This window comes from Bidens hawaiensis, unplaced genomic scaffold (genome assembly GCF_021521415.1).
Source record: "Bidens hawaiensis isolate Kalapana, Puna unplaced genomic scaffold, B.hawaiensis_p1.1 tig00001511_1, whole genome shotgun sequence".
NCBI classification, from domain to species: Eukaryota; Viridiplantae; Streptophyta; class Magnoliopsida; order Asterales; family Asteraceae; genus Bidens; species Bidens hawaiensis.
Window position 1 is genome coordinate 2,876,943 of NW_027491085.1, and position 14,619 is coordinate 2,891,561.

Genomic DNA, 14,619 nt, shown 5'->3' on the forward strand with positions numbered 1-14,619 from the left:
AAAAAGTAAAAACACAAAAATGTTCCCACCGTCTTTCTCGTTCTCAAAAATTAAAAAAAAAATTAAAAAATAACGTTTAGAAAAAAAGATCATTATGTCTCTTTATTTATCATTGTGTTTTTTTATTTATATTCGTCATCGATTATGTTTTTTTCCTTGATATTATTTCTTTGTGTTATATATTATTCGGCATTGTGCTATATTTTGCGAACTATTTTGTCTTTTTTATTTATCATTTTATTTTTTGTTTACTTTCATCATTTCGGCATTGTGTATTTTCGTTGTTTTTTTTGGAACATGAATGACGGGAGAAATATTTTAATTTTTTTTATTTATGTTGTGAGTTATAATTTTTGTATTATTATTATTTAATATTTTTTTTTCTGTAAATCATTCTCATACTTCTTATTTTTGTCTTTCTATCCGTGTTAACTTTTTCCATATTTATATTGAGTGTTAATTTGAAAAACAATTGCATTTATAATAATTAATTAATATGTAATAAATAAAGCATCATAGTTTTTCCGAAAATGTAAAGAGTTTGCGTTAGTACTAGGTTCTCCCCTCCGGTACTAACGATGGGCAGTACTTTTTTATTATATTTAATTATTATTATTATAATAAAGTAACATTATCAAACATTATATAATTTATTATATCATAAAATTATTAATATCATATATGACAATATTATATAACATTATACATAATTTAATTTATTTGTTAGTCAACGCTGTAAATATTATACAACGTGATTATTCCGATACGTTCATAATGTGGCCATTGTGATTTAAAATGGTATTATGGTGATACAATCATACAATATTACTATGGGCGATAAAGAACTTTATTACAACACTATATATATGTATGTACCTATGCAACTATGCACTACGTACGTACGCAAAGTATTAGAATTAGTCACGAAATGACGGGTTTCTCACTTCACATCTACAAAACAATTTTGATAGTATTATTTCAAATTGTTTGTAGCACATCTCATGCCTTTGATGATCTCTCAACTTTGGTTAATCCTAATTATGTCGAAAATGATGTCGTATCATTTGATCTAGTTGGTCAATCACTCTCATTTCCTGCAGGTATATTTTTCGTTGCCTTTATTTATAAATGATATAAAAATAATGTTATTGATGTTATATAGTTGTTTTTTTAAAAAAGATGGTGTACTAACTTAAAAGAAAGATGCATTTAAAAGAAAAATGTTTACCAATTTTTTATTAATCATTCTAGACTTTAGCTCACTACAAACATATGCTATGCATACATACTTTATACACGCATATATGTGTATGCATGCTTATAAGATGATTTTCTTTAAGTTATACGCTTGATAAATCAATTGATTAATCCTAAATTAATTAGGCGTGTTTTAAGTCGGCACTGAAAATCGAACTGAATCAAGAAAATAAAAATTGAACCGAAGTTGATTCAGCTTTCAGTGTTCAACCAATGAACCGGATTTTTTGTTTACCATAATTTGTTATTGGATTGTGTTGTGTTGTGTTGTGTTGTGTTCATTAAATAGATTGAACTAAAATTAACATTGTAATCAGATTGGACTAAATGGCAAAAGTTAAATTACCATTATTTGATATCCGTTTATTCAGTTTGAACTGAATTCAGATTTTTGAAACTGGAAAACCAATTTGGTTTCGACTGGAAACCGAACAAAAACGAATATGTAATTCGGTTCAGCTTTAAACTGTTTTGTTTCGGTGTTTGAAACTTAATACCTTATTCAGTGTTGTAAATAATGTAGTTATAAGGTTTATGATCTCAATAAACTATGGTTTAATTAATTTAACAAGCTTATTTAAGTGTATTAATTTGTTTACAGGTGGTGGAGAATTTGGAAATGGGGCAATTGATCTTGGAGGTTTAAAGGTTCATGAAGCTTTGTACTTCAAGAAAATATGGGAAACACACAGTGGTGGTCCAAAGGGTCTTGGTGCTACATTTTATGAACCAACTTCCATCCCAGCCGGCTTCAGTTTGATCGGTCACTTTTGCAAACCAAACTCCAAACCCATGGTTTCAGCGGTTCTTGTAGCTAAAGACACCACAGGCGACCCATCACACGGTGCACTGAAGAGTCCCATAGACTATACTCTTATTTGGACTAGTAAGGGTTCAAATGTAAGCCAACGCGTAGATGGATACATTTGGCTCCCAATTGCGCCCGACGGTTATAAACCCATCGGTCACACTGTCACGACTTCCCTTGAAAAGCCCTCACTCGACAAGGTTAAGTGTGTTAGATCCGACTTCACAGAGTTAACCAAGGTGGACAAATGGATATTGGGGGCATACGACGGGGATGAGTTCGAGTATGGTTAATTTGCATACTACAAAACCACAAACTAGAGGTCGAAGTGTCCCAATAGGTGTGTTTTTGGCGCGAAATGGCTCGAATACACACGAGTTAACGTGTTTAAAGATGGTTAAGAATGGTGTTTATCCTGCTATACCTGATTCCTCGCAAATCAGTGCAATGATCAATGCTTATGCCCCGTGGGTTTATTTCCATCCGGATGAGCAATACTTTCCACCGTCGGTTTTATGGTTCTTTGAAAATGGGGCCGAGCTACACAAATCCGGTCAACCTTCAGAGGGTGTGATCAATGATGGTGATAATCTTCCAAGCACTGGTAATGCGGATGATGCCTTTCTAGGCCTCCCGCCAGGTCAACCTTCGAGGGAAAGGTTACAAGACGGGTATTTATCTGACGCAGTCGCGTACATACATGTGAAACAAGCACTAGGAGGGACATGTACCGATCTAGCCATATGGTTGTATTACCCTTTCAACGGGGGAGGGAAACTTCAATTCGGACCTTTCACCATAAAGTTAGGAAGGATAGGGGAACATGTTGGCGATTGGGAACACATAACGTTAAGGGTCGGTAACTTTCACGGGACTCTAAGGGAGGTGTATCTATCGCAACACGCTAAGGGAGAATGGCTAGCACCCAATGCATTTGAGCTCATGAATGGGACCAGACCGGTGGTGTATTCATCATTGCATGGTCACACACATTACTCGACTCCAACTTCTCATACACATTTAGCTGGCTACCTTGATGAAAGCGACGTACGAATGCTACAGGATGAGTTTAAGAAGATCAACGGTTCAACAGAATACCCAATTGTTAGAGATGGAAACTCTTTTGGGTTTGGTCTTAGGGACGATGCTGCAAAAAGTAACAACGTGATGGATATCGCATCAAGCTATAATGTTATTTATGTTGATTACAAACCATTTGGTATTGAACCATGGGTGAATTATACAGGGAGATGGGGTCCTAAGTTTAGCTATAATTATACAGAGGAGTTAATGAAGGTTGTACACGCTTAGCCGCGCTTTTTAGACGAATTTTCCTTAAAGTTATTAGAAAAATCCCTGCTGAGGTGTTTGGAGAAGAAGGACCTCAAGGCCCGAAAATGAAAGACAGTTGGTGGGGAGATGAGCGTGTGTAGTGAATCATGATCACAAATGTCATAGATTGTTAAAAAAATATTTATAAAATGCAATTTTTTGGTTTAATCTATCCGTCTGTTATCAATGATAGTTATATAAAAAGAATAACGAAACAAGCCGTTTATCCCCAAAATCGACTTAAGATTAGAAATTTGGTTCTTGCAACTTAATATAGAATGACAGGATGCTGTAAATCCAATGATCAATAGCTACTTTGATTACCGATATAAAATAAACATGCGTAAAAATAAATAAACAAGAGGTCGAGAAACAATCAATAAAAGACGGGTATTACTTTTGCTTTGAATCCTTTGGATAAAATAGATAGATGGTGTGACCATAAAAATACAAAGGTAGAAACTGCGATGAAGATCAGCTGATTAACAATATTTTTGTAATAAAATTCATTTTCACGAAAGTGATACAAGAAGATTACCCTCTAACTCTCTTAAGGACCATGAGAATAACACTAACAGCACTTGTATAAACATAATTACTCATGCAAGTTCACCAATAAGCTGATTAAGAGTTTACACTAATTAAATGAAACAATCTCTTGGTTAAAGAAAACGAAAAGGGAGGCGCTCGTGTTCAAAGTTGATTTCGAAAAGCATTTGATTTGATAAACTGGGGTTTCCTTTTTCGGTTCTGCGACAAATGGGTTTTCAACAGTAATGGCGAAGTTGGATACGGGGTACCTTACTATCGGCTAGAACTATGGTGCTAGTGAGCGGGTCAACGACCCGAGAATTGAAACACAAAGAGGGGTCCATCAAGGTGACCCGCTTTCCCCCTTTCTCTTCATATTTGCAATGGAAGCCCTGCACCTTACTACGGTCTAGGCTAGTTCAAATGGTATTTTCTACTGCATTCGTACTCCGAATAATGGGCCCACAATCTCTCATCTTCTCTATGCGGACGATGTCATCTTCATAGGAGAATGGTCTCAGTCCAACTAATTTTAAGATGCTTCCATATAGCATTTTAACAAAAGCAACCTTTACGGTAATCGCTTACCACTCATGGAGAAGTTTCCTTCTATTTTCGCTCTTGAACAGATCGAACATATATTGTTTGGTTATCCATAAATACAAGGTGGTGGAGAATGCTACGGTTTGGGAGAGCAACTGGAAAAGACCGACAAGGTCTGGATCGGAATCAGAAGAATGGTCGATACTTTAATATAATCTCCGTTTAAAAAAAATATTCAAAATATGTATTATGTACACATTCTTTCAAAATATGTATTTTTAAAATCAATTTATATTAGCTATTTACAAATGTACTTGCAAAAAGTGTTGATCTCATTTGCCTGTTTTATCACATCTACTGATCTACATCCCATGTGCTGGTTGTTAACCACCAACTACCACTCTCATTAAATATGGTCATACAACTCATACCATTCTATATACTCATCTTCTCCTTTCTATCTTTTCATGTTACAAAAGTTGCATTCTTTCAGAAAAAATTGATCCTCAACACTCAAGATGCCAGAAGCGCCAAAAACACAAGAAATGTCATACCACCATCATGCCGAAAAGCGTAAGGAGGAACAAGGCGGCGGCCTATATGCTTTGTTCGTATATCTTCTCAACTGCATTTTATTTCATCTTTATCTAACAGTGTTTCAAATTACGTTTTTAAACTGTTTATACGATTGCTATGACTCAAATTCGTAATAATCCGATTACTTTTGAGCAGTGTCGAGAAAACACGGTAAATTAAAAACTTACATATTTACCCACTTTTAAGTGATACCTGTTATTGTGTACTCAGGAGACCTCACTAATAATCTATTAACCAATGGGATCAGATGATGTTCTAAAGAAACTTGTCTCGTGATACTTTTCTTTTATCGATGTAGCTTCTTCCCGATGTTTTGCTGTTGTTGCTGCCCCAAGAAATGTGAACGATGTTGTCGTTGTTGCTGCTGCTGCAAGTAGTCTCGTACGATCAAAGTCAGGCATTGCTATTTGGACTATGTTTTCATATTAATTTTATGTTTGTCTCTGTTTGTGAACACCTACATATATTAAACATTCTATTTGTTGTGTGTGTTTTAAGTTGGCTTCTTCTGCTAGACTTGCCATGTCAGTATTGCTGTGAATTCCTTGGCAAACAGATCGGTTAACAAGTCAAAAATGACATATTTTTTGGAATGGAGCGAGTTATGCAGTTGTATGCATTTAAAAATACTCTGGGCAACTTTCACCCGTTTAAGACGTCCAACTTGTTTAACAGCTTTCATTCTTGGCTGTACTTTTTTAATATAAAAAATAATATGTGTGTAGCACCCGACTGTGGACATGACCGCATGAGAGATATCATGGCTCATAAAGGGAGCATTAAATGTGGATGACAGGAAAACTCTACAGTTAAGCGTGTTCAAGTGAGAGTGTGGATGCATGAAAGAAAGAGTTACTCTTATTAAGTAGTGAGTATATAGAACATCATTCATTTACACTAGAATCGAATATAAAAGAATAGAGTAACTATATGTAGGGTTTAAAATATACAAACTTAAGGCTGAAAACATAATTAACAAAGATGAAAAAGGTAGCAATAGTTACCTGTATCTAGCCAGCAAGGATCGGATTTCTTTGTTCATCAATATCAACAATGAGGGTGCGGTCAGAGTCCGATCCTTTTGGTCCTTCTGTGTACAGTGTAGGAAGGTATGCATTGTATGCTGGTAAGTATCTTGACACAAAATCCATCACCTGCAAGATCACATAAAAGATATCATGTTAGTTAACAACCACTCAATTATGTATTTTGATGCATAAAACCTTTTAACTTTAACTTATTCAAGGAATCTTAGTTAAAGGCCCATTTCGATAGAAAAAATACAAACGATTTACAATGAAGTGGCAGGTAAGCGGGCAACAAGCTGCGCCGCAACCCCCTTTTGGATAGCGCCGCAACCCCCTTCAAGGAATTAGAAACGAAATAATATGATCATACCTCCTCATCAGACATCCCTGGGTTTCCAGCTTCTCTCATTTGAATCTCTGCCTGCAAGATTTTCCAAATAATATTAGTATCACCTAAAGAAACTATAACAACATAGATGATGATGGCACACCTGTAACCGCCATTGGTAGACGCAACTTGGGTCTTTAATTTTGATAATAATCCATGCTTTCACAAACTTGTCCCATGCATCATAATAAGCCTCTAGGTTTTTATTAACTATTTCTAGCTGCACAAAAAATTAAGGTCATGTTAATTTCACAATACATATCGTTCTGGTACAAATGAAATTAGCCTGCTAAATGTACAAATAGATAGTAATTATTATTACTCTACAGTTTTAAACTAGCGTAATTACACTACAAAAAATGAAGTAAAGTAATAATAATTATTCTAGTGTTATCATAATTACATTAGTTGTACGTTTAGCACAATAAATCTATTGTATAACTGTCTTTGATCCTAATACATATACATATATATTATATATATAAACCAAACAAATCAAATGATTGGTTGTTATAAGTTCTTAAATTAATTGTGATTCTGAAATGATCATGATCCTGATCCTACATGGCGTGTAATCTCAGTAGTCTTACCTGTGGGTCAATAGCTTTGACCACTTCAGCAGGAACAGGCTTAAAACCAAGCATCCAACCCTCAAAAAGAACTACCTAAGTTATGAAACAGAAGAAAAGGCACATGAAAGTTATTAGAAAACAATTCAATATAAACCCTTTTACAAATGTTAAAGAAAATAATATTAATTGGAGTTTTACTTACTGTTAAAGGTCCTTCAACTTCAGGCCATGTTGAAGGGTCAGCTCTATCACCTCTCCCATTGTAGGCAGACTGCATTAAGGAGAACATCACATTACAGGTGAACAGCTCAACATTTCAATTGTATCATTCCTAAACGGGTCAAACACGTAAAACTGAAAAAAAAAAAGAGGATAGCTAAATGGAGCTTACCTTTTCGTATCTGGGCGGCTTCATTTTCAAACCTGGACATTTTTGTGCATCAAAATTTAGTTCAAAACATGTGATTAAGCAAAAGATCGGATCTGAATAAATAAGTGTCTCAAACCCTCTTTAGTCAGTTTCTGGACAGCAGTTAGTGTTTCAACAGACAGAGAAAGATCATGGCTTCCAGCATTTCCACGAAACTGCGGGTAAATAAAAAGACTCATACCCTTAATCCTGCTGTTTTTAAGTTTTCTGCTTTTAAAGAAAAATAAAATTTAAAGTTTACCTCTAAAAGAGCATTCCCAGGATGTTTCTCTCTCAGTTTAACCTATAACAACAAATGTATAATTGCATTAGACATCAGTGAACCGTTCGGCGGGAAGTTCATTTATTTAATAAACAAACAAAAACGAACATATTTTGTTCATTTAATTAAATGAGCATGAACACATGTCTCGTTCATTCATATATGTTCGTTTGTTAAAGTCCATTCTTACATTTGTTTATTTTCGGTCATTGACGTTCATTTATGTTCATTAGATTACGTTTGTTTTATATATTCATTACAAAATTTGAAGTCCATTACAATTTAGTTTAATTTTATGAAATTACAATATTAACCGTTACAATTTAGCTCATTACTTTTATTTAATGTTCATTCAATTATGTTCGTTTATATTCGTTCATCTATGGTCAGTTATATTTGTTAGTTTATACAGTTAACAAACGAACATAAACAAACACAAACACGTCAATTTTCTTAAAGAACAAAAACAAACAAGAAAATTCTGTTCATTCAGTTGTTAGTGTTCGATAGTCTGTTCTGTAAAAGTTAAACGAACGAACATGAACAACTACCATTCGTGTTCGTTTGATTCGTTTATAGGCGTTACCAAGCTAGGGAGGAGCTAATAAATGAAATATCCCCGTTTCAGTTTATAAAGGTGCTTAAAAATAAGTATAAAATCACACTTGAATAACTTTCAACCCTAGAAAAGAAATTTTAAATCAATATGTAATATTTATAAGTCTTGAGTATTACCTGATCATCATGTGTTAAATAGAAATCGTCTATGGAAATAGTTGCAGACTTCCTGATAAATAAAACATGCTAAAAATTCTTATGTTTCTCAATATTAATCAAACATGTATCATTGTTGTGCATGCGCTTTACCTCCCTGAAGTGTGAAAAAGATAGTCTAGAGCAAAGACCAGTGTAGTCTTTCCACAGCCTTGTGGAGCACTAAAACCAATCTGCATAATAACAGAGGATCAGTTAGCAACTTAAGGGGTATGCAATAATCAAACATTATTTATGAGGTTAATTCGTGAACAATTCGATAGGAATTGTTCGTTATGTTTATTAATGTTCAATTATGCTCATTTGTTTACGTTCATGAACTGTTCGTTACTATATTCACTGAAATGTTTTTGTTCATTACATAATAACTTTTTTAAGCCCAACACATTGTTCTTCAAATTCCTTTTACCTGGTTTTAGCTCTGTTATTTTCGTTTATCTATTTCAGTTATGCCTGTTTGCGTACGTTCAAGAAGCGTTCATTAATATTTACATTGAAACTATTTTGCTCACTACAACTTAGTCTTGTTTTAATAACTTTTAAAACCTACCACATTGTACTTGTCTTCACTCTTCAAACAACTTACTGGTTTTAGCTCAATAATGTTCATTTATCTATGTTCAGTTAAGTTCGTTCATTTACACTCGTGAATCGTTCGTTTATACTATTTCACAATTGAACATAAACGAGCACGAACATGTTCATTTTCTCAATGAACGAACATGAACAAGAAAACCTTGTTTATTTAACTGTTTGTGTCCGGTCGGTTCATTTAATGTATACATTATCCAAACAATCAAAGATAGTACTATTAAAAGGTTAGGAAAATACCACCAAAGGAGGGATGTCATCTCCATCTTTGAATGTAGATCTATGATCAGCAATCTGCTTTTCACACCACAAGTAGACCGGGATATAATAGTGATAAATTCTAGCCTTTTGCGGTGTAGTCAGGTATAGCTCATTGAGCTTAAACAATTTACACACGTGAAAACCACCTTGTAACCACTCGTCTATAGTGTCAGCTACTGTTTCTGGGGTGAACCCGAGTTTCTCTATAAGTGGGCCCTCGCAAATAAACTCATAAAGATCCTTCACAGAGGAAACTTGTGCAGGTGTAGGTGGAAACACTGCATGTAATGGACCATGATTCCTTTTGTTGTTGGCTATAATATCTTTATAGGTTGAGTTGTCTTGCATCCATGAACATCCATCTCCTGCATCAATAATATCTCAATCATGATATATATATTATCCCATCTCTCTCTCTTGCCTATCTCTGTCTCTAAACTTAACAGAAAAAATCTAACCACATTAGCCATTTGGACCAATACTGAAAGAAACCAACAAGCATGGGGGCTAAATCCGCCAAAGAAAAAATATTTAGGGACCAAATACAAGATGTGAAACAAACTACAAGGACCATTCGTGTAATTTATAACAGGATCATTCTAACAGAGTTGGTGATTTTAACGAAATGACAACTTTTAGAAACCATGAGAACGGAAATGGCGAAAAATAAATTTTTGGACGGAAACAACAAAACTGACAAACCATAGGGATGGAAATGGCAATTCTCTCAAAAATTAATAAAAAGGTTTATAGGAACAGACCACCTATACTGTATTAAAATTAAACATGGTAAAAATGAACTATTTATAATGGGTCTTACATCATAACTTATAAAAAAAGAGTAAAGTATATTTCTGTTCGTTAAATTTGCCCCACCATAAGATTCCACATTTCCATTTGCATGGCCACCATAATGTTTTTGAGTTCTCTAAAATTGCCTAGCTGTTTATTATTAAATCTTGTACAGTACCTAACCCTTTCAAAACTTCTTAGACATGTGTAGCTTACTAGCTTATTGGATATTATTGATGCACTGTAAACATACAATACAACACATGCAACACAAACCCATGTTGGTCCTATTCTAGACATATCGGTTCAGTCCTAATATATTGCTTAGTTATGGAATGCTTAACCGAAACCAAAACCAGACCTTCGGTTATTCCTAGTCATGAAACCTAACCATCGGTCATGTTGGTTATTAGTTATATTAGAATCAGTTTTGTCGGTTATCACCGCTTGCCCCGAGTGGTGGAGGTGCCGGTAAGTCGGTAACAAGTAGGGGCGAGTCTTCGTTTAGGCCCGAGCCCCCCCCCCTTTTTTGCTCAGTAGCGTATTTTTACCCGTTTTTGTCCGAAATTTTTTATACGTAGTGTGAATTACCAAATTTCGTCTTAAAATTTTCAACTCACATCCCCCGATCCTTGCGTTTTTTGTACAAGCTTTGCCAGCGAGTAAGTGATGGAGATAAATAATTATCATAAGCGGTGTTAAACCTATGTGGACTATTTTTTAGTTAACAAGTCATATAATACATACTTGCCCGTTTTGACCTGTTGACTACCTTGACTAGACCAATATTGACCAGTTGACTAATCTGAGGACACTCAAATAGCGTTTACTATTTGACTTAAAATAATTTACTATATATTCCCATCTACTTTATCAGAACAAAAAGGAGCAGATTCTGTTACCAAAAAGCATCACATTCTTGTTCTAAAAAAACAAATCTGAGTAAATAGGCCCCAGTAATGATAACAAACAAATCCAAACCAACCACATTATAATCAAATAAATCACTATTCGCCATTCAAATAAATAAATCCTATTCACGAATGAACGGAACAATTACGCAAACTCGTAAACCTAATTCGTGATATGAAAGCGAGCTAACGAGATAAACAAATCGAATGTAAATTGCGTAATCATTAATATGCAGCGTACCTGATTTGGAGGAATTGAGCGGTGGCAAGTGAGAAGTGATTGGATGTAACGATCTGAAGGTGCCGGAAACATTATGATTGAGATTCCGGTGATAGAAGGACGGTAATGGTGATGTAACCAACGGCTTAGCTGGGCGAGGCAGAATAACCGCCATAGAACAAGTGGTTTGTTTGTGGTGGCGGGTCTAAAGTTATCTATATTTGGATGTTTGGGGTCGATGTTTATGGACTGTGACAACTGTATGTATGTATGTATGTATGTATGTATCGTACCATATATTTATGGCTATAATTATATTCGTCGTCTTCTTTCATTTTAACAAATAACAACTTACCTTGCCTAGTCAATTTATTTTATTAATCTAATAAAATAATATTAGTGATGCAAGGAAGAAGCGTGTCTTATCTTTTGATCTAATCTAATTAGGGGCGTCTAAAATGTTCTAATCCAATTTGGTACTGATCCATAATTTATAAACTATGTTACGTCAATGTCTAAAACTCTTTTGGTTAAAAACACAAAAAAGTCGTTCCCATTTTTACATCAAATATTTTTTTTTCTTTTTTCCAATTTTACATCAATACCTCTTTTCTTGTAATTTATCGGAATGAAGATTGATGGCCTCCTATTATTATAATTATTATTTTTTTTTTTTTTAAAAAGACATATGTTTTTTTTAAAACAACGTTTAGAACTAATCCAAATACTCAAACGAGTTTTTCTTGGACAGGATGTCAACCGTCTATACTATAGGAAAACACACTTTAGTCAAGTTTAGAACCAGATATCTCATGGATTCCAAGCTTTAACTATCAACCCATGTCATTGGACCAGAAGGCCAACTGTAGAAAAACATATATTATTTTGTTAGCATTGCGTGCAGCTACATCCATCTTTTATTATTAATAACGAAATAATTTCTTTAGAGATGATGAATTGAACGACAAGATATGATGTATTCATATATCACTAGTGTTGTTAACTCTTAAGTGATATTTAGCATCATTATTATTTTTTATTTTTCTGTTCTTGGAGCACGAGTAGATGTTTCATGTTTGTAGTCGAAACCCTCTAAAATATCTTTACTAGAGTTGGATGATGAGGCTACACCTTACAATTTAGAGGCGGTAAAATAGGTAGGCTTTAAACTAGTAACTTTATCTTCATGTGATTCTTTTGACTCGATCAATTTTGGCTTGACCAATATTGCATGACGATGACTTGACCCATTTAAGATTTTATCCCACAAATGAAAAATCTCGCTGTCATATACTTTTTACACGATTTTGGTTATAAAAAGTTAAAAACTGAAACGATACATCATTTAAGTTTAATGATTGTTAAGTAAATACAATAAAGATTAAACACCCTGAAAGTAATAAATAACCACTAAAGTTGTCCTTGTCAAAAGAAAAAACAATGAAATTAGTAAGGTCTAAAATTTGATGTGATTGTAACCAAAACTGTTGTTAGCTCGCCTAAACCGGTTTGGCCCAAACTGATTCCAGCCCTACCCAACCGCTAGTCTGTATACTGGTTGTCCCTCTTGTCACTCAAATAGTTTACAAACTAAACCGATTTTATTAGAAACACATTAATTGTATATTTTGAATGTGTATTATCTACTCAAAAGTTATAGTCAAAGTTATAGCCCGATGCTATTATTAGTATTAATGATAGGGATCAAACCCCTCACCATCATTTTAAAGTAAACCACATTTCCCACCACACCAAATGATGGGTTATGTTTATTCTTCCTTTTATATATATATGGGTGGAATCTAGAGAGAACTCATCTTAAAGAGAGAACTGGTGAAAAATTATTTTTAACTGTTTTAAAAAAAATTATTTTGTGATTTTTTTCTTTCCTCATTTTAATAAGATGATATTGATACTACAAAAAAAAAAACTTTTTGTCGGTGTAGTACTGTATTGCATATGTGCACTAATGCCTATTGCATATATACAATAGTGTTTTATTGCATATAATATAACACAATTGCATTATCCAATACACATTATTGAATACATGCAAATACAATACTAATAATTGTATGCAAAACACATTATCGCATATATGTAATACAACACTAATGCACATATGCACTATATCGATTTTTTTTATTTTTGTATATAATATAACACTATTGCAAATAAACAATACATACAACTATATATATGTTATTCAACACTATTTCAAATATCAAAATGCACACTATTGCACATATGCATTATAAAAAAAGTCGGTGTATTGCATATATGCATTACTCGTTAATTTTTTTTTATTTTTTTATTTTTATTTTTTTTGTTGTGAAGAATAACATATAAGAAGGATGAAAGAAAAAAAAATTAAAAAATATTTTTTTAATTAAATTAAAAATACTTCATTATTAGTTCTCTAGTTCTCTCCATAAAATGAAGTTCTCTCATGATCCTCTCCATATATATATATATGTGTGTGTGTAACTATATATCGTACTTTATTAGTAACGAGTACAAAAAGTGATCAATCATTTCTTATAGGTTTGAGCAAACACGGTTCTAAACCGCCTCAAACTGCTAGTTTGGAGCTACCGGTTTTAACCCAATCCAAATTGATTTGTACATGGTCAAATATTTTCCTCCATACACCGTCTATGATGCGAGCGGGTTTTGACCAAACTGATTCGCTTTACAACCCAAAATGGTTTGGCAAAAAAATGTACACCTCTAAACACACAATTACGTGACTCTACTTCACACATCTTTGACATTTCCTTGTTTCTCTTCCAAAAGAACACAATCGATTACTGATGACGCATACATGTGTGCAACATTTTTCAATTTTCAAATTACAATTTCTATTATGATAAAAGTGATGGTTGTACATGGTTGAGCGTGATACAACCGTATTTAACTTTCTATCTATAGAAAATCTTAAATTTTGACGTGGCTATGTGAACTGGCATGATATTAGAGCATTTACATCCAACCCCTATTTTCATATCCATAATTACACTAAAAATCACTATATTTTCCCTCTTTTTAATAATATTTTTTTATACCTTTGTAATTACCATTTCTCTTTACTTCATTCACAACCATTTTCAAAATATATTAAAACAGTAACTTTTTAAATATACAAAAAAATCACTAGATTTATAAAAGTATAAAAAATTTTCACTCACAACACTTTAAATCACTTTCTAAATTATAAAAGCATATCTTATATAAAATAGGGATTAGATGAGAACACCCTTAATAAATGCATGACCCTATTATGCATGCCTAGGCAAAGTAACCAAGTTAACTTTGAGGCAAC

At 33.5% G+C, this 14,619-nt stretch overlaps 1 protein-coding gene and 1 pseudogene across 1 annotated transcript; one reads left to right on the plus strand and one right to left on the minus strand.

Moving 5' to 3' along the window:
* Window positions 1–2,458: 2,458 nt before the first annotated feature.
* LOC143581861 (hypothetical protein At1g04090 pseudogene) lies at window positions 2,459–3,376 on the plus strand (annotated as a pseudogene).
* Window positions 3,377–5,904: 2,528 nt separating this feature from the next.
* LOC143583108 (D-glycerate 3-kinase, chloroplastic-like) lies at window positions 5,905–11,579 on the minus strand. The gene is made up of 12 exons (XM_077065510.1): window positions 11,319–11,579; window positions 9,354–9,739; window positions 8,616–8,695; window positions 8,484–8,535; window positions 7,728–7,769; window positions 7,563–7,641; window positions 7,448–7,479; window positions 7,259–7,327; window positions 7,075–7,149; window positions 6,588–6,704; window positions 6,467–6,517; window positions 5,905–6,222 (listed from the first exon to the last, which is right to left on the minus strand). The coding sequence occupies exons 1-12, from the start codon at window positions 11,470–11,472 to the stop codon at window positions 6,079–6,081; spliced, it is 1,281 nt and encodes a 426-aa protein (XP_076921625.1). The 5' UTR covers window positions 11,473–11,579; the 3' UTR covers window positions 5,905–6,078.
* Window positions 11,580–14,619: the final 3,040 nt, after the last annotated feature.